This window comes from Cucurbitaria berberidis (assembly GCF_010015615.1).
Source record: "Cucurbitaria berberidis CBS 394.84 unplaced genomic scaffold K460scaffold_3, whole genome shotgun sequence".
In the NCBI taxonomy this organism is placed as follows: Eukaryota; Fungi; Ascomycota; class Dothideomycetes; order Pleosporales; family Cucurbitariaceae; genus Cucurbitaria; species Cucurbitaria berberidis.
In genome coordinates this window covers 2853680-2872992 of record NW_024468937.1, presented here as the reverse complement: position 1 = coordinate 2872992, position 19313 = coordinate 2853680, and the positions used below count along the sequence as shown (strand labels likewise).

General features: G+C 53.2%; 8 protein-coding genes across 8 annotated transcripts; 4 read left to right on the top strand and 4 right to left on the bottom strand.

Annotated features, from left to right (window-relative positions):
- Nucleotides 1-986: 986 nt before the first annotated feature.
- K460DRAFT_286534 (uncharacterized protein) lies at nt 987-3879 on the top strand (the record flags this gene model as incomplete). The annotated part of the gene is made up of 3 exons (XM_040928897.1): nt 987-1223; nt 1289-1384; nt 1438-3879. 3 exons carry the CDS (start codon nt 987-989, stop codon nt 3877-3879), a joined length of 2775 nt encoding a protein of 924 aa, XP_040788087.1.
- An 812-nt stretch (nt 3880-4691) lies between these two features.
- On the top strand, nt 4692-7534 carry K460DRAFT_355336 (Rad4-domain-containing protein; the record flags this gene model as incomplete). The annotated part of the gene is made up of 2 exons (XM_040931875.1): nt 4692-7425; nt 7515-7534. The coding sequence occupies 2 exons, from the start codon at nt 4692-4694 to the stop codon at nt 7532-7534; spliced, it is 2754 nt and encodes a 917-aa protein (XP_040788086.1).
- Nucleotides 7535-7979: 445 nt separating this feature from the next.
- On the bottom strand, nt 7980-9490 carry K460DRAFT_286641 (uncharacterized protein; the record flags this gene model as incomplete). The annotated part of the gene is made up of 3 exons (XM_040928909.1): nt 7980-9049; nt 9108-9292; nt 9348-9490. 3 exons carry the CDS (start codon nt 9488-9490, stop codon nt 7980-7982), a joined length of 1398 nt encoding a protein of 465 aa, XP_040788085.1.
- A 201-nt stretch (nt 9491-9691) lies between these two features.
- K460DRAFT_285869 (UbiE/COQ5 methyltransferase) lies at nt 9692-10707 on the top strand (the record flags this gene model as incomplete). Its single annotated transcript, XM_040928846.1, has 2 exons — nt 9692-9893; nt 9950-10707. 2 exons carry the CDS (start codon nt 9692-9694, stop codon nt 10705-10707), a joined length of 960 nt encoding a protein of 319 aa, XP_040788084.1.
- Nucleotides 10708-10858: 151 nt separating this feature from the next.
- On the top strand, nt 10859-12149 carry K460DRAFT_110346 (uncharacterized protein). The gene is made up of 2 exons (XM_040926548.1): nt 10859-11455; nt 11517-12149. Exons 1-2 carry the CDS (start codon nt 11159-11161, stop codon nt 12000-12002), a joined length of 783 nt encoding a protein of 260 aa, XP_040788083.1. The 5' UTR covers nt 10859-11158; the 3' UTR covers nt 12003-12149.
- K460DRAFT_110341 (naringenin,2-oxoglutarate 3-dioxygenase) lies at nt 12116-13798 on the bottom strand. The gene is made up of 2 exons (XM_040926547.1): nt 13726-13798; nt 12116-13610 (listed from the first exon to the last, which is right to left on the bottom strand). Exon 2 carries the CDS (start codon nt 13475-13477, stop codon nt 12296-12298), a length of 1182 nt encoding a protein of 393 aa, XP_040788082.1. The 5' UTR covers nt 13478-13610; nt 13726-13798; the 3' UTR covers nt 12116-12295.
- K460DRAFT_386020 (nucleotide-diphospho-sugar transferase) lies at nt 13798-15548 on the bottom strand. Its single transcript, XM_040935565.1, has 4 exons — nt 15421-15548; nt 15312-15368; nt 14081-15256; nt 13798-14032 (listed from the first exon to the last, which is right to left on the bottom strand). Exons 1-4 carry the CDS (start codon nt 15493-15495, stop codon nt 14006-14008), a joined length of 1335 nt encoding a protein of 444 aa, XP_040788081.1. The 5' UTR covers nt 15496-15548; the 3' UTR covers nt 13798-14005.
- A 254-nt stretch (nt 15549-15802) lies between these two features.
- Nucleotides 15803-18803, bottom strand: K460DRAFT_110314 (uncharacterized protein). The gene has a single exon (XM_040926546.1). It carries the CDS (start codon nt 18552-18554, stop codon nt 16134-16136), a length of 2421 nt encoding a protein of 806 aa, XP_040788080.1. The 5' UTR covers nt 18555-18803; the 3' UTR covers nt 15803-16133.
- Between the last annotated feature and the right edge of the window lie 510 nt (nt 18804-19313).

The window sequence follows — 19313 nt, the reverse complement described above, 5'->3', positions numbered from 1 at the left end:
TCAAGAGCGGAGCAGGCAGGCCAATGGCGTGACATGTCGCAACTAGGACTGGGCGTGAATTGCCCATGGAGCAGCAGAATTGCGCATTCGCGAGAAGAAGAGCGGCAGGCGGTTGCGCATCCGCAGGCCCATGGGACCCATAATAGTATCCGGAGGCGGGTGGGAGATGTCTTGCTGTCGCCAAGCGGCTGCTAACTGACTAACACCCAGCCCTCGGATCGCTGCGAGGTTGGAGAGCTGGTCGACGTCAAGCTTGCACCACCACCCAAGACGAGAGCAGCTCCATGTTCCCCAGATGACATGAGCACAAAGTGAACATTACCCGTCCTACTACTACACGTACAGGACAGCGCTGGCCCACCTGCAGCTTCCCATAGCTTTAGATCCTTCGCTGCTCTTGTGCGGCGACTTGTATCAGCTCCCCCGTCCTTGTCCAGAGCTTGGGTCATGCTGCTATCGCTGGGATAAGCGTCATTCGCACACTCGCTCGTGACTCGACTCTCATGCGTCTCAACACTCTCTGACTACTATTCTTACGCCATCTCTATCGCCGAAACCACGCCTCTTCTTGACGCCGTGTACACCTAGCCTAGCATCCTTCCCAGGTTCCCATATCCGTCTGCACCTCGACGCCCCATCGCCAAACACAGTACAGGGTGCTCTCAACCTTATCTCCGCCTCTCCGCCTCTCCGCCTCAGGCATCGCAAGCACAAGCTCAAGCTCTCCCACCCTGCCTACGCCTACCATGGCTGCTGCCTGAGCCCTGCCCGGCTCCTCAAGACGTTCCCCGCGTGCTCCCGTCTTCTGAGAGACGTATCTGACTGCCACTGCCCGACCCTGACCCTGGCTGCACTCGTGATGGCTCCCATCAGCACTCGCCTGTTCCCGCCGCAACGATAACCATCCTACATTCACACGCTCGATTCCAGCCTGGACCCGTGACACGCCCACTCAGCGCACCTGTACCTGCAGGAGGCTGCCCACGATGCATCCATATTCGCGCCCCTCGCCGCGCACAGCCTCGCCGGCCAACAACCTCCAGACCAATCCCACACGAACCAACAACCAGCGGCACACCAACCAAGACGCCTCTCCATACTCCACCACACCTCCCTACAGCGACCGCGGCGTTGAAGATTCAGAAGGCGAGATGATGTCCCGCGGGGAGCAAATCCCCGAGACAGACCAGAAGCATTACCAGAAGGTCAACCAGGTCATCCAGGTACGTACCCTGATGGGCATGGACATGGACTTGCCATTTCAAACCTGTGTACTGAACCCCCACAGAACTTCTTCACCAAAGCAGCCCTTACCATCGTATCTTCTCGAATAGTACTACCCCCAGGCTTCAACAAGACTGGCGAGCTTAAGCAGAACAAGTGGGTATGTTCTCACTCACCCATCTCGAGACGGCCTTTACTAATATAATACACCAGTTCAATGTCGTGCTCGCCGACAGCGACGAACTCCAGCGGCAACTCACCGAGTGGAAACTCATGGACGCCATGGCCGGCCAACACCCTTCCCTCTGCATCGAAATCTACCTGGACATACAAGGATTGGGCCACCAACAGTCACTAGTCGTACACGGTGAGGACGGGAAGAGATGGGACGTTTCCTCAGCCCTAAATGCTGCCGAAGCCGCTTCTCGCTCGTCAAGTCGTGCAGGAAAGCTCACACAGCTCGTGCTCGAGCGCTGGAAAATCCACGTTGGCGACAAGAACTTGGTCCATCCATCAGAACTCAACGACCCCCTGCCCAATGTATACAAAAAGGCAGTCGTCACCTTCCGATCCCTCTTTGCGAATCTGCGCCTCATGCCAGCCTTTAGATACAACAAGACACTTGCTAAACAGCCCGCAAATAACCCCGCCTTGAAGCTAAACTACCGCATCACAACTGGCGAGTTTAGGAGTCCGCACGTTGACACGTTGAGTCTGGCTCTGTATCCGTCAGATGAGGAAGTGACACTTCCTCAAGAGTTCAAACCAACAAACTCTCCAGTTGGGCCTCTTTGTGTGTCAGTGCAGTATCGCACCAATTGCGACTTCAGCGTCGATGATTCCGAGTCGCTACTAAGCTCCCAGTTCATGGGCTTAGACGACACTTATTTCGAACAAAAAGCCCGTGGAACAACCCAAGTACCCGGGTCGCTTCCTGCCAACAAATTGAATGCGCAAGAGACTCCTGAAGTGGGACAAGCTTACGGCAGCTTGTCAACCTTCCATCAAGTTGGTCCGCCAACAGGGACGAGCCCAATCTCAGCGCTCCGAGCAGCCCGAGATATGTCCTCATCATCCCCGACCGAGTCACCTCCACAAAAACTACCACCAAACCACCGAACTGCGCAAGGGTCAAAGTCGTCCCTGCGTTCTGCCGATACACCACAGTATCAACGACGAACTTCAGTCTCCTTCCAGCCGTTCAAAGCTGGCTCGCTCTCATCATCACCCGCGCCTGGCTCTACACTCCCACCTCCTTCTCCTGGTAGCTCCCTCGGCAGGCAAAGTAGCCTACTGGGACGCAACGCCTCAAACCCATTGAACCAACCACGAAACCGGACATCGCTCACTGCACTTCCCCAAGCGGCCCTGAGAGCACCCTCCCTGCCGAATGAGACCGCAATCGCTTCTTCCGCCTCCAGCTCCCCGAAACCCGCACCAATAACTCGATATAGTAGCAGTTTCGGGCACAGGAGAAGCAAGTTTTCTTCAGGTGGCGGTAGCAAGACGGAAGATGACAATCTGAGCAGTGGCAAGGGCAGTGTGGCTTCGTCACTACAACGAGGTTCTGATACGTTAAACGAAGGGCCCGGAGGCAGCTCAGGAGAGGTCAAGACGGACGACGAGAACATTTCCGATTTCCTGAAGCTGCTTGAGTCTAAAAAGGATTTGAAGAGCTTCAATCGGAACGACAACGCTTCCAAGAACGCCACCATGCAAAAGACTACGGCCCAACTGACAAAGTACCAGCGCTTGAGGGACTCTCATACGGCTCTGTCCGATTCCGTCTCGTCTTCCATGATGCTACACCGTTCGTCATCCTCCTCGAGTCGTCAGCTCTCAAGCGTTCCCGCCATGATTGCTGGCACCTCCGTGTCGACTGCATCCTCTCTAGGAAAGCCAATCTCGCCGCATACTCCTCATACTCCGGCCATTCCTTCTCGTCTAAGTGCTAATAGCATCATTGAGTATGAGCCCCGAGTACGCCGCAGCCGAAGTCGACCTGGTCGGACGCCACGTGATCAGGACTCGGTCAACGTAGAGGAGCAGAGCGAGAGTGAAGACCAGAGTACGAACGCTATTGACATTCCCACATCGCCCCGCGCCTGGAACTATCCGCGTCGGTCGAGCTCAGTCGCTCAGCAAAATCGCAATTTACCCGAAGATGAACCAGATTTATTCGGCGTGCGCTCAGCGAGCCTACCAGCCGAAGAAGGCGACCGCGCTCGGGACTTGCTCCTAATCACCAGTCCAGACCTGACCTCTAGCGGTCTCTTTGCGCAGACCGAGCTTCTCGCCAGCGCCAGTCACGACAACCAGCCTGTTGATAATGACTCTCGCGACGATTTACCGCGACCTTCGTCTACATCAAACATCCCAGCTAAGCGCGCTACATACTCCAGCGGTTCTCGTGGACGCGGTGGTTTTTTCTCGCATAGCTCATCTACGAGTTTCAGTACAGGCGCTACGAGCTCGACTGAGCGTCAAAGCCGATACAATTTCAACAGTCGTGCTGCCACGAATGTTGATGATGACGAACCCCTGCTTTTTCAGATGAGTGAGATCGGCGCTGGTGGTTCGCGTCGTAGTCTCGAAGAAGCCAGAGGCGGGTCTAGTACTGGCAGCGGAGGGAAACGGGGACCATACTTCCGCTAAGCCTCCCTGCCGAAAAGCGAAATCTTTACACTTACTTCCCACGTCTTATTGCTGTTTGACCTTTCTATTGGCGTCTTGGCATCTGGTTGTTTCCTCCATATGCCTTTTCCTCACCTTTCATCCTTAGAGGATCATGTATTTTCAAGCTTTTCGCATACGCCACGTGTCTTTACATTTTGTCTATTAAATTGCACACATGGCGAACTTGAGGCAGAGCTGGTATGGACCTGGCGTATTTATTTAATGACTTAGGGGGAAGCACATGTAACTTCCATATACGGGGCTCTACTTACGGCTGTTGCATACATCATTTCACGATCCGCTTCCGGATGGAGTTTTCAAGGATAGGATACTTGGTATAGCAAGGCGCTTTGGAAAGGCGTCCAGTGCTCGCAGCGTCGAATACATTTCACTCATATGAATTAATCTGCTCTGTTCTCATGTTGTGCGAGGAGATTTACCATTGATAGAGATAAAGGAATCCTCTCTTTCAGTGTCTGGGAGCAACATCTTGGTATCTCGGTGCTGTGGTGATTAGGTTGTGCCGCGATGCAGGACTGTTGTTGCACGAACTTCTGCTTCGACACGTGATAGCGCGACGGCTTTTGCGTCATCATGGCCGAACATCCGCCAACAGGCGCATGCAACACCTGCTTACCTGACTTGGTCTCTGAGATATGAATAACCACCATTCTTTTGATCATGACTCTCGCGCGACATGATCATTTACTCTAGTCTCAAAATTATCGACTGTGCACGTCATCGCCGTTCCGTCCCCGCATCTCCCGCCCTCTAGGCAGGTAAGAGAAGATATGTCAGGGGCGCGAGGGAGGCTGCACAAGACAGCAGAGTCGAATACACCAAGACGATCGGCGCGACGAGGAAGGAGCTCGCAACAAGACAATGGGGTACCAGTGGTCTTTCAAGAGATGTTGTACGAGGAGCAGGCGTCGCAAGCCGCTAGTATTGATGACGATGAGCGCCCGCTGAAGAAGAGGAAGACTGTGCGACCCCATAAATCCGAGAGCCCTATACCCCAGCCTCAGCCTGTACATCCACCAACTAGCCGTGCGCCGAGACCGCCATCGCCCACACGTCCTCATATCAGAACCGCTGCACCGTTTCAAGCGCCATTGCACACTCGAGCGCAATCAACCACCAGCATCGGTTCTGTTGCCGAGGATGAGAAATCTGCCAATGCGCGAGTGGTACAAACAATCATCGATTCAGACGAGTCCGATGGCAGCGACATGGAGTGGGAGGATGCGCTTGGCGACGAAGATGGGACGGAGGACGACATGGAAGATATCAAGGCTGCGCCCCAGATTGACGATATTTCCATCACAATCGGGGGTAAAAAGGCCGAAGAGATGGCACCCAAAAGGAGAGTGCGAAGACGAGCTATCACCTCAGTAGACAAGAAACGGCGTCTGGATATTCACAAGATGCACCTGCTTTGTCTGCTATACCATGTCCATCGCAGAAATGCGTGGTGTAATGATAGGAGAGTCCAGAGCACACTACGGAAGCTTGTACCTCCCAAGACTTTGACCAACCTCGTACCAGACCCGGACATCACTCAGTATTCGGCATCAAAGCGCTTCGTTGATGGGATGAACGAGCTGAAGATTCTTTGGGCAAAACGTTTCAAAATCACCGCGCAGGGCATGTACAAGCCGCGATGGGCGGAAGCAGATGCAGACATTCGACCGTTCTCTGATTTTGATGAGCTTGACGACCCTATGGATAAGGATGACTTCCGCAACGCAGCACACACTTTGCACGGCTCACAGGACGTTGGCACCCAGCTATTCTGCGCCCTGCTTCGCGGTATTGGGATTGAAGCTAGGCTTGTTTGTTCTTTGCAACCTCTGCCTTTCGCATCTGCTGCTGAGCGCGCGACTCCACAAAAGCCGAGCGCTTCCAAAACTACAATCGTAGTTGATCCTTACAATAAGCCAGCAGAGACTACTCCGACCAGGCCTAGAACACATGCTCCACCTCGGCCAAAGAAGCTGTCACGTCTGGAGCGCGTAATGGGAGAGCGGCACGCGGTCCTAAACAAGACGGGTGCAGCCCCAAAGAAGCAGAAAGCTTACCACACTCCTTTTCCTGTATACTGGGTCGAGGCCTTCAATTCTGCTCACCAGAAATGGGTGCCCATCGATACACATTCTACCTTCACAGTCAACGCACCTGAGAAGTTGGAACCGCCGCTAAACTTCGTGCAGAACAGCCTCACTTATGCCATTGCATTTGATGAAGACTACATAGCAAAAGACGTGACCCGAAGATACGCGAAAGCGTATAACGCCAAAACTCGGAAGTTTCGTGTCGAATGCACCCCAGACGGTGACAAGTGGTGGAGACGAGCAGTGAAGTTCTTCAGAAGCTCCACGACACTTGATAGAGATCAACTTGAAGATGCCACTCTTGCCCGCAAAGAAGCCGCGGAGGGCATTCCGAGGAATGTGCAGGATTTCAAAGGTCATCCTGTTTATGTTCTTGAGCGGCATCTTAGGTACAATGAGGTTATTCACCCTTTGAATCAGGTTGGTAGAGTCAATTGTGGGACTGCTATGAACCCAAAGATGGAGCCGATTTATCGGCGCACAAATGTGCACATCGTTCGGAGTTCAGATAAGTGGTATCGCATGGGCAGAGACGTTAAGGGTGGTGAGCAACCTCTCAAACATGCAAAGCCTAAGAAGGGTGCAAGGCGACCTTCTATTGGACCTGATATGGATGTCGACGAGCAAACAGACGAAGCGGGTGCCGGGCTTTACGCAGAGTTTCAAACCGAGCTCTATGTGCCACCTCCTGTCACTAAAGGCCGAGTACCTCGCAATGTGTACGGTAACCTCGATCTCTACGTCCCGTCCATGTGTCCACCAGGCGGTACGCACATACGGCACAAACTGGCATCAAAAGCCGCGCGCATTGTCGGCGTCGACTTCGCGGATGCCGTTACAGGCTTCTCCTTCAAAGGTCGACATGGCACGGCGATAGTTCAGGGTGTCGTGGTGGCTTCAGAATACGCAGATGCTGTGCAAGCAGTAATCGGCGGAATGGAATATCAACAAGAGGCGGCGGAAGTCGCGGCGCGTAGGTCAGAATCTCTTCGTCTATGGAGACGCTTCTTCCTGGGTCTCCGCATCGCACAGCGCGTCAATGCGATTGTGATTGATGGCGAGAAAGGCCCGGTCATCGATGTGCAAGATGCAATTAATAGGGAGGACAAGAGTCTGGTTGAGAAGGAGATGGCTGGCGGCTTCTTTCCAGACGAAGACGACTTTGCAGATGCAGAACCGTCACGAGGCTATGAGCCTCCACAGCAGGACTATGGCAACGGTGGGTTCTTGCCGGATACTGATTTTAACGATGGGAGCGGCGGCTTCGTCCCAGACGAAGTTGGCCATTTGGGCGCTCTGAGTCTGAACCGACAGCACAGCTTTGAAAGCTCAATTTTAGACTCGCAACAGCTTCGACCTCGGCGTAGGAGCAGTTTTGGCGAGGTCTACTCGTCAGATGATGACGACGACGAAGGTGGTGGTGGTGGTTTCCTTCGCGAAGCATCTGCTACGGAAGCGGGACCGTCCACTCTACCAGAGGATCGAAACGACGGCTTCACACAGATCGACGGCGCTGCAGATGATCCTGGAGGCTTTATTCCCGGAGACAGACGAGAAACCCTCCAGCATGATAAACATGCAACAAATATGGACTTAGCAGGTGTAGAAGTATCTTCTCCGCTCCAACAGCGAATTGCAGAGGAAGCAAGCCCCATGGAAGACATCGCAGTGCAATTACAGCCTTCCTCTTCGTCGTCGGACGTTGGCTCGCTGCCCTTGGAAGATCCGGAAGATGAGGATGCGGATCCCGACTGGTTGGTCGATGCTACCTAGATCTCAGACTCTTATATACAAAGACTTTACAGTGCAACGCTGCGGAGATGATGCACATTGTGATGAGCGAAAACGGATCGTGACACATTTGCAGTAGCGGGAGTAGTGATCAGTATTTGCAATTGACCTCATAAGATTTAGATTTTGTTTGGGTATTGTAGGCATGATCATTCCGAGCGCAAATAGAGCGTCCGTCTACGTCTGCTTCTTTTGAGCCAACAGCTCGTCCAGTCCTGATATGCCACCTTCATACTGCTCAACGTCATACTCCTTGGGATACCTCGTAAGAATATCCTTGAGCTCCTCGACATGCATCTTCTGCTCTTCAGTGAGCTCTTCCCACACGCCCTCAAACGCGTTTTTGATGCTAGGTTTCTTCTCCTTTTCGGCTATTTCAAACGCCCTGAGCACCTCCTTCCTCGTCACGCTCCGCAATGCTTTTTCTTTGTCCTCGTCCCACAGGGCGTTGTCCTCGAGCCACTTGCGCAGGCGCGTGATGGGATTGTCGCGGCGTTTCCAGTCCTCGACCTCGACGCGCTGGCGGTATGCAAATGAGTCGTCAGAGGTACTGTGGTGGCCGACGCGGTAGGCCATCATTTCGATCAGGACGGGTCTTCCGCCGTCGTGCAGCGCCAGGCGGCGCGCCTCCTTGGTCGCTCGACGGACGGCGAAGATGTCGTTGCCGTCGACGCGTAGGGTGGCGATGCCGTATCCTGCTCCGCGAGAGGCGATGCCGTCACCGCGGTACTGGTCGCTCGTGGGCGTGGAAATAGCGTAGCCGTTGTTTCTGCAGATGAAGATACAGGGTACTTGGCGCGTCGCTGCGATGTTCAGGGCGGCATGGAAGTCTCCCTCGCTCGCTGCGCCCTCGCCGAAATAACACACTGCTATCCTCGGTTCTGTTTCTGGCGACCACATGTTCTGCATCTTCAGCGCATACGCCGCGCCGGCTGCATGCGGTATCTGCGTCGCTAGCGTTGAACTGATGGTGTGGATGTTGAGCTCCTTTGAACCGTAGTGGACGGGCATGTTTCGACCCAGTCCGTGGTCTTTGGCGTTGGCGAAGAGTTGGTTCATGAACTGGGATAGCGTGAAGCCGCGTTGCATGTATACTCCTGTCTCGCGGTATTGGCAGAATATGACATCGGCGGGAGAGAGGGCACTGGCAGAGCCGATGGCTATGCCTTCTTCGCCGGCGGAGACCATGTAGAAGCTCAGTCTACCTTGTCGTTGGGCTTCGAACATTAGGAGGTCCATTATGCTTACTGCAGAGAGTCAGTTGTTTTCTCCTAGGGAGATTTAGTATAGTTGGGGGTTGTTTACATTTGACCATGTTCTTGTATAGGTCCAACGCTTCCTCGTCTGTAGTCTCCACTCCAATGTCTTTATCTATGATTTCTCCATACTGGTTCATGACGCGGTAGGTTGATATCGCCTGGGTCTGGGACGGTTGAAGGAAGTCGAGGGTACTTGTGAATTCGCTGTTCAGCGCACCAGGGAAGAGCACTCTGTCCTTGCCATTAGACTTCCAGTTCCATGGCACTCCTAACATCTGATACTCACTTCTCAGCATTCGCTGTTGAAGCAACAGCTCGGCAGTGCTGCCATACAGGCGCGTTCGTCGCTACTCTACAGCCATTGCGGCTTGTCTGCACACCCAAACCCCTCTGCAGCCGTAGTATTCGCGAAGTGTATCGAAAAGACATTTTGTGAGCCTACATCTTCTGTGCGGGCGCCCCGGTATTTGACAATCCGGGGCGAGAGTGAATACCGCTCGGTACAACGGCCAGCGTCGGCTTGTGATACCCCAGGAAATCCAGGCCAGCGGCCCGCACGAGCCACGCCGCAACCGCGAGAAAGTTCGTGCCAAGAGATCATCGCAGACGACATCTCGAGACATCGCAAACATGCAGTCATCAAGAACACAGTTGGGGCGCCAATTGCTGGGGGCGAGCAAGAGGAGGGTCGCGAGGGAGCCGTATAGGTGTTTTTCATGCTCGGTGAGGCAGGCCCAGCAGCAGCCGCCTCCTCCCAAGTCTCCGCAAGATGGACCATCAACGACGCATTTCGGCTTCGAGACGATTGCTGAGGCGCTGAAGGAGCAGAGAGGTATGTTTTACCCCATCAATGCCCAAAAGAGTCCTCCAATGATTGACTGAAACCAGTGGGCGCTGTCTTCTCCTCCGTCGCCTCCTCGTACGACTCGATGAACGACTTCATGTCCCTCGGCATCCACCGCCTCTGGAAGGACCACTTTGTGCGCAATCTCAACCCCGGCCGCAACCCTCTCACGTCTTCACCATCCTCTCCCTCCGCCGAGCAAGGCTGGAACATTCTCGACATTGCAGGCGGCACTGGCGACATCGCCTTCCGCATGCTCGACCACGCCTCGACCATCAACAACGACGCGCACACAAGAGTCACAGTCGCAGACATAAACCCAGACATGCTTGCCGAGGGCAAGAAGCGCTCACTACAAACCCCCTACGCGCGGTCACCGAGACTGAAATTCGTCGAGGCGAACGCAGAGAAGCTGGACATGATACCAGATAGCAGCATCGACCTGTACACCGTCGCCTTTGGCATCCGCAACTTCACGCACAAAGAAGCCGCCCTCAAAGAAGCGTACCGCGTCCTCAAGCCCGGCGGCGTCTTCGCATGCCTCGAGTTCTCCAAAGTCAACAACCCGCTCTTCGACGCCGTGTACCAGCGCTGGAGTTTCGCTGCGATTCCCTTGATTGGCCAGTTGGTTGCGGGCGATCGAGATAGTTATCAGTATCTAGTAGAGAGCATTGCCAAGTTCCCCAGCCAGACCGAGTTCAGCAATATGATCAAGGACGCTGGATTTCTCGTTCCTGGAAAGGGGTATGAGGACTTAACGAATGGTATTGCGGCTATACATAAGGGTGTGAAGCCGGCTTGAAGAGTTGGTGCCATGGTTGTGTGTAGACTTTGACTGTATTAGTATGTTTATATGCCCTGTATTCTACCCTTTGGGGGTGATTCATCATGGAATAATTAATGCAGCTTACTTGCTATTCTGAAGACTACAGAGTATCTACGCTTAGTTTCATCTCGAATATCTTGTGCTTCACGCCTTCAGCAGCCCATTCTCGGCGCGCAATCCTGGAAGATGTCACGGTCAAAAGTGACGCTGACCCTTTCTGCTTTCACTCCGAATGGTCAGATACGAGCGCGCGGAGTGAAGGGTGCGGACAGGACACTTTCACCCTCGAGCCAATTCGACGAGCCCTCCGCCTTGCGCATTCATAAACCCCCAAGCTCATTCTAAACTCAATCCCACAAACACCCCTGGGTCAATCTCAACTTCAATTCCAATTTCCAGCTCTCAACTCTTTCGCAATCACCATAAGATGTCTTCATTCACGAAAGTCAAATTGTGCTGTCCTTCTGCCGACAAGGGATTGCCAAACGTCTCCATCACCACCTCGAACGGCTATGACTACTGTGTCCAGCACATCGGTGCACTACTCGGCATCGACCAGCCAATCTGGGTGTACACTCTTCAGCAGGAGTCAGTCGACGATTTCAGCATCCTGAAGAATGGCCAGACGCTTCTCGTCGCTACAGACTACTTCGAGAAGCCACTGTCGGACTCGAACAATGATGTCTTAGTAGTCACAGAGGGAGCTGCTAAGCGGGCGTGGGCGGTACGTACCAATCCCCTCACGGAACTAGGAATTTGTTGACTGATAACTAATTACCTTACAGGCCCTGTCTCGCGTGCAGAAGCGCGACCACGTCGCCACACTCCTATACTCGGAGACATCTGTCACAGGCGACAAGACGTACCTCACTGTCCCCGGCAGCGTCGTGACTGCTAGCATTGCCACGATCCTAGCCGGCGACACACTAGCTTCGACTCCCGCCGAACCTACCAGCTCAATTGACGCTTGCGTTGCCATCATCAAGGAGAACTGGAACATGGGACTCGATGAGTTCCTTGGGTTCCAGGGTATGATCAAACCGTACGGCCCAGTGCAGTCGTGGAACAGCAAGTTGCTGCCTGCGCTTGCGTTGTTGAGCGATGCGACTGCTGGGCAAGGCCATATCATCAATGGGCTGGTCATTGATGCGGTCAAGGCGAGGCGCGGTAAGGTTGTAAAGGTCCGGGATATTGTCAAGGTTGGTAGGGAGCTGTATGCGAAGGCTGAGGCTGAGGCTGAGGCTGGGACTGAGTCTGGGACTGAGGCTTAGTCTGGGACTGAGGCTTAGTGGATGGTTGTAGGTTCAGAGCATACCTCCTCTAAGAAAGGTGGAATCATACGATATGGATACAGCTTCAACGCTCGTGTGCTATACACACGCATTTACTGAACTATCTATACGGTATATTAGTTCTCGTAGAAGCTCAAAATGAATGGGAAATGGTAGTCTCAAACTGTCTTCGAACAAGATTAGCTCACGTACAAAGATCCACTATCTTGATCCCCGAGACAATTCTTCAAGTGCTACAACCCATTCCCCCCATATCTAATGCGCGTACATCCTCACCAATCCGTCCGCTTACTATAATAGAAATTGCTAAACACCTTCGTGAGCAAATGATCACCATACGTGCTCCCCTCATGAATAGGCTTCCCACTCGTCTCTTCCACACACTTCTTCAATGGCTTGACGACAGCATCGAAATTTGGCTCGTAAAAGAACGGCACCGAGATCCGGGACTTGTTCCCCCTATGAATGACGCGGTGCATAGTACTCTTCCACAGCCCGTTCGTCCACCGCTCGATCATGTCCCCGATGTTTACTACAAAGGCACCAGGAATGGGGTCTGCGTTCAGCCATGTGCCGTCTTTGAGTTGGACTTGTAGAGCGCCGGGCGTGGGGTCGGTTAATAGGAGGGTCACGCAGCCATAGTCCGTATGAGCACCGCATGAAAACTGATCGATGCCTGTTCCAGGGGTGTGGGGATTTGTCAGGGGTGGGTAGCCGATCATGCGCATTACCCAGAAAGAGGTGTCGCAGTTGCGAACAAAGACTTCCTCGTCCTCTGTGTTTTGTTCTGTGGTGCGGGCGGGAGGTCCGAGGTCCAAGGCTACACCCATGGCATGAACGAGGGCTTCTCCAACTTTCTTCACCCGCTCGATGTAGTCCAAGTACACCTCTTTGAGCTCTGCCGGTTTCTCGGGCCACAGATTCGAGCCCTGTAGCGTCTTCACTGAGCAGGGTCCGCCATCTCCCGCCTCTTTCTTGTCTTCGTCCCAATCCCGGTACCAGTCGATCGCTTCTTGCATGTCTTGCAGGCCGCCTGTGACGTTCTCGCCGAGCCCTTGATATCCCCGGGCCCCATCGCCGCCTTCAGGGCCACCAGCATCAAAGCGCTTGATCTTGTTCTTTTCCTCCAATTGAAGTGAAAAAAAGTCTCGCGCTAAGGAAACAATCTCATCAAGCTTGGATACTGGTATGCCATGTCCGGTGAGGTAGAAAAATCCGTAGTTCACGCAGGCAGCATTGATGGCTTTGGCCGTGGTCTGACGTGCTTCCTGTGACGATGACGGGTCCAAAAATGCAGAGATGTCAATGATTGGTAGGCCGTCTTCTTGTGCAGCAACGATGGGCTTGTCGTATCTTGACCCAGAGTCTGGCGTCGGATTGAGACTTGATCCTAGATTGTCACCACCTATTTGTCGAGTTCGTGCGGCATTCAAGGCTGCTTCCATATCCGACATATTGCGTCCTTATCGATACCTCCTTTTCTGCCCTGCTCTTTGACCAATACTACACTAATGTGTTGGTGATGTTGTATTGGCACAGTTTGTCGACCACGAGTCGTTTGCGATGTGGTTGGCAGCCGTTCGTTGACTTGAGTATTAGTAAAAGCTATGTGCACAATGAACTATCTTCTGACACATGGGTTCAGATCAGAGTGCAGAAATGGAACTCATCAGTGGAGTTGAGAGGGTTCGGGTGGCGCTACCTTATCGAGACTAGACGCGGCTATCCGAGGCCTCGAGACCTGGAAAGCGGAGTTCAAGATATCAAGCATCATCGCACAGGAACGAAATACCACGATCAATTTGCCAACGTGAAGACTTTTGACCGTAAATCTTCCATATGTGGTGGTATAAATTTCTATCCAGTAACCGTGCCACATTCTTTGACCTCATGCATTGTAAATACCCAGAAAACCCCGACATTTACTCGTTGTTCCATGAATACTCATAACTTACCCAAATGCTACCCAATGCTATACCCTACTACATGATGACTTCGTTCGAAACGTCCTGCAATTGCATTAGTAAAGTCTCACGTTCGAATGGAGATAAACTTACCCTCTTCAACTCCTTGTACGGCAAGCAGACACAGTTCTGGACGCGTACCTCGTCGGCGACAGCGCACTCCTTACCTAGGATCGTGATAGACTGAACCTTTACGCCGTTCTTGATGATGCTGGTGGTGTGGCTGGTGACAGGCGTCGGTGTACCTTCAACACGAGCCCAAGCGCCAATCTTACTGTGCCAGCCGACGATAGTGTACAACACACACGCGTCGTGCTTGATTTCAGAGTCCTCGAGAACGATAGACTCCTTGACGCGAACACCAGCTCCGATTACGACACGAGGACCGATCGAAACATTGGGACCAATCTTCGCTGTCGGGTCGATCTGCGCAGAGGGGTGAATATAGACGGGCGGTAGAATGTTTGCGGAGGGAGCAGCAAGCTCCGGAGACCCTGACTGGAAGGCCTTCAACAGATACAAGGCGTTTGCGGGTACGGCTGAACCAGCAGTCTTGATCTGACGCCAAAAGTCCTTCGTCTCGAGAACGAAGAACTGCCTGCTGTCTGCAACGTCTGACAGCACATCCTGCTCCAAGCGAATGGCAGCATTCTCCTTGTTGTCATCATCATCATCGGCCTGATAGAAAGAGGACTCGAGGTTCTCCGAGGACGGGTAAGACAGCAGCCGCGGGCGTTCAGTGCGTCGCTTGATGGCGCTGCGGATGGCCGGGAAGATGCAGTCTGTCGCAAAGAGGTACACGCCGCAGTTGATGAGGTTGGAGATTTGCGACTCGGGTTTCTCAACGTAATGCAGCACGCGCTTCGTATGCGCATCCGAGACAATGCAACCAAAGTTTGTGGCTGCGTCATTGGCGACCCTCGTACCCAGCATCACCGCCTCCGCATCCTTGTCCTCGAACAGCTTAAGCATCTCCACCAGCGGGAATGACGAGCAGACATCTGCATTCAAGACAAAGAGCTTGTCGGGCTTGCCCTTCAATATAACGTCGCGGAAGTGATATAGACCTCCCGCGGTGCCGAGGGCTTGGTATTCGCGGAGGTATTTGACGCTCAGGTGTGGGAAGCTGTTCGAGACCGAGTTGATGAAGGGCTGGAAGACAGATTCCTCATAGTAGCCCACGATGAAGACTTCCTTGACCTCGGGAACGTTGGTGATAGCGCGGAAGCAATGCTCGATTATTGGGTGACCTGCGACAGGGAAGAGCGGCTGTTGTGGTGTTAGCGGGGCGTGGGCGGGCCATGTAATTTGTATAGTGGCATACCTTGGGCAGTTCCATAGACAGAGGCCTGAATCTGGTGCCTCGGGACGGTCCGCCGACCTATTGGTGTAATGAGTATGCATTGCGTCGTACAGTTTCTCGAAGTAATTACCAGAATAACGGCTTTGGTAGCGCCGCCAGACTGTGACTTGGACCGCACAGCGAGGGAGGGCGGTTGTAGACTCATTGTGGCGTTTTCGAGTGTGTGCGGCAGGCTCTTGTGAGTAGAATGCTTGAAGGGAGTCGTCAGAAGAGCAAGAGGGTGTAAAGAGAGCAATTGCGAATCTGGCCTCCGAAAGGGACAGCTGGTGGACCCTTGAAATCGTTAGTAGGGCGGTGTGGAAGGCTTGGCTGGCGCATCGTCATGTGCATTGAAAACTACCGGCTCTTCATCCCTGTTGTCTCAACACAATGCGCCATCCATGGCTGAATACGACGAGAGGATTCAGATAGTTTCGCCTACAAAGAGCGTTTCTGATCCCTTGAAATGACACCTGGGACCGATTTGATGCCCACTAATATTCTCTCTCACAGTCACGAGCTGGAATACGCGTAGAAATATAGTCTACAGCGTAAAGGAAGGTATGCATCTCATGAATATGGACAGCTTCAAGGCAATACGAATAGTCGTTTGGTCTTGAAGGGTCATCTAGATGGTATTTAATATAGCGAGGCACTGCCACAACACATACTGACCGCTGAAAGCAAGGCAAGGGTATTGATCCAGAAACTCGTCTTCATGACTATCTGACTATACTCTCTTTCTACAATGGGTATTCGCAACAGGGCAGAATTATACATCCATCAATCGCCCTGTACTAGCCATTATCCCCTCGCAGCCCCAGTAGCCAGCTTCTTGTTTTTCTTCATAAGCGTGGCTAGTTTCTTCTCTAACACATCGTGTTCCTTCCTTGCAGCATGCATCGCCTGCTCCGCTTCTTCCATACTGAGCACACTACCCCTCCCTCTCCTTCCCTCCCCACCATACCCTCCCATCGCCATGTTACCCATACCACCTGTAGTCTCGATGGCGTTCATCAGACGCTGCACATCTTGCACATCTAGTTCTCCGCTTCGTTCTCCGAGCGCAATATTACCATTCCCGTCAAGACCAAATTCTTGACTGGGTTGGAAGCTGAGACCAGCGCCCACAAGCGCTTCGAGACCTTGAACAAACACACCGCCCAAAAGGTCGGCGGCCATGATACCCATGCCATCAATCTCAGTGCTGCCGACGGCGCCACCTTCGACGACAGCTTTGGCTGCTTTGGCGAATTTGTTCGCGTTGACGGAGATGTTCGCTGTTCCTGCGCCTGGCCGGCCACCAACGGCTGCCATCTCAGGTCTCGGTTGATTGGGCGGGGGATTGTCTGTCTTGGGAAGAACGAACTGGTTGAGATATCGGCCTGCGTCGGCAGGAGTCTCCTGTGGTGGAGGCGGGGGCTGTGATGCTGACACTTCTGAAGCTGGGACAGGGGGAAGTGGGAGGGCTGCTGAACCGAGGAGCCCGGATGAAGGGTCGAGCTTAGGCATTTGTTGGCTAGTGTTAGTGTTGAGTTTCTTCCCTGCTTCCTTAAGGGCTGTAGCGATAGCGGGAAGGACATCCTTAGATTGTGTTTGCGCACTGATGTTGTGATTGTGTTCATGTGTAGCCTGCTTCCGAGGATGGAAACGAGCGTGCCCCTTGAGTTCTTCAATCTGCTTTTCCAAGTCGAGAGCCTTTTGCTCTAGCTCGTCGTTCAGGCCCCAAAAGAACTTGCCGTTTGGCGTGATCAACGTCCGCGACTCATGTTTTCCATCGTGGCCGTTAAGACGCACAGGCTTCTTCTTCGCAAGGGCTTCGAGATCTGCTTCGGAGATATGTATCTTGAGATCTGGAGGAGCTGAAGCGTTCATCGTTTGAGCAGTCCGAGACGTGTGAGTAAGAGACGAAGACAGCGGCTTGAAAAACTCGAGAGTAGACGCAAGTAGCTCGCCCGTTTTCTGAAGATCGGCCATGATAGACTGCGCCGTATGTTCGCGGTGGTCCTTGGGGTGTTCAGGAGTGTGCTCCGGTTCTGGCTCTGGTGTTGCTCTCGCTAAAGCCTTTGTAGACAATACTTTCCTCGATGACGCCACGGGTGCTTCAGAATGCTCTTCTTCGACCGTAGCGGGCTTTGGGGAAGCCGGTTGACTTTTGAATGCGGCTGCTATTGGCTTGGGGGCAGTTGCAGGCTTTTTGGCCTTCTTCTTGCGTCCGATGATTGGGGCTTGAACAACTTCAACGTCGGATTTTCCATCCTCCATCATGGATTGCTCCTCTTCAATCTGCCGCTTTCGCTCCTGCCTATCCTTCTTTGCTTGCGACTTTGTTTTGTTCCTAACTGGGGCTGTGCCGACTTTGCCGCCAATAGGTGGGGGAGAGCTAGCCCTTGAAAAGGAGGTTGAAGTGATAGAGGCAGTATCCGAGATCAATTCACTTCCTGGTGTTCCAGGCTGAGTGATTGACGCGATGCTGGCTTGTCTTGATCTGAGTTTATCTACGGTCGGTATGTGGGGCAATGATGGCGCGGACGCCGCAGACAAAGGCGGTGGGACTTCAGTCTTCGGTGTTGGGATGACACGCAGAGTCCTTGGCGCAATTGAACGCTTGAGAGGAGATCCAGTGACGACAGCGGCAGGACTTGGTGGTACAGAGTTGGTGGACGCCGTAGGGAGCGAGCGAACACCTTTCGTCTGAGTATCCCCTTTGAGAGAGCTTGCGGGTGCGGACTGCTCATCCTCAGGCATCTTGGTGGCAGCTGTGATGTCAAGTTTTCCTGGGGGCTGTCGTTTACTCGAAGCAGGGTTCGCAGCAGGGATAGGTGAAACCTTGATCTCTCTCTGTGGTTCTTTCTTGGGACTGACTTCAGCAGCAACTTTGTTCCTTTTACTGGGAGTCTTGCTTTTCAATGTGTCTTTTACAGCTACCTCAGGCGATACCTTCTTGTCCCCTTGCTTTTGTTTCGTTTGTACAATGCCATCTTCTTTGGCCTCCCTAATAGCTTCGCTGGAGGCATGTGGCTTCGCAACTGTTACTTTAGTTGTAGATTTTGTGGGAGTTTCGGGGTGCGGCCTTGCTGCAGGGGCTTCTACTGGCGTGGCACACTCGACGGTATCGGCCTTCGGTTTGCCTGTCTTCGTCCTGATGGGCGTCGCAGCTCGAATTGGCGTAACGGGTATAACAGGCACAGCGGGTGTGATGGTTGCGGAGGCGGTTCGAGACATCGGTCGAGAGCCTGGGCGAGAAAATGACTCCCCAACCACTGCTCGGGGTATAGCTGAGGCAGTGAAACCGGGTGGTATGGCTGGAGTAGCTCGTCGAGGATGTTCAAAGAATTGGGCACTCAGTGGGGTGGTCGGCGTGTTGCGAATTGGCTCGTTCTCGCTGTCGTTCACTAGCGCGTCAACGTTGAATGAAGCTTGCTCTTCAGCGCTGAGTGTGATGTCCTCTATATATGACTGTCAGCATGCTACTCATTTTCTCGCATAATTTTACATCAAAGGTGTCTGCAAGGTGCGGTCAACGACTACAGCGGCCACCAGTCGATGGTCAAATATGATAACGCCGGCAAGCAAATTAGGTACATCAGGCTGCAGAAGTGTTTCTCTCGAGTATCTTCGTCACTTGAAGGAGGCAGAGGGATAATGAAGAAGCCATCTCTCTATTAGAAAGTAAGCATGCCGACTTGAACGCGGCAGGAAGGGGAAGTTACGTACATGCGATGGCCATGACGAAGACGACGAGAGAGGCTGTCCTAGACATCCGACAAGACAGTGTGATCCACCAAAGCATGACAAAGCAGAAAAGAGATATGGAGGTACTGAAGTGCCGTGAAGACATGCCAAAGCCAGCAAAGTGTGACGGGACCAAACCGATTCAGAAACGCCAGGCATATCCGTGTCGGAGCACGGATATTTTGCCGATGCGTTCATTGTGAAACCCAAACGCCATGCAGCCATCGTCGAACAGAGAGTTACTAAGAC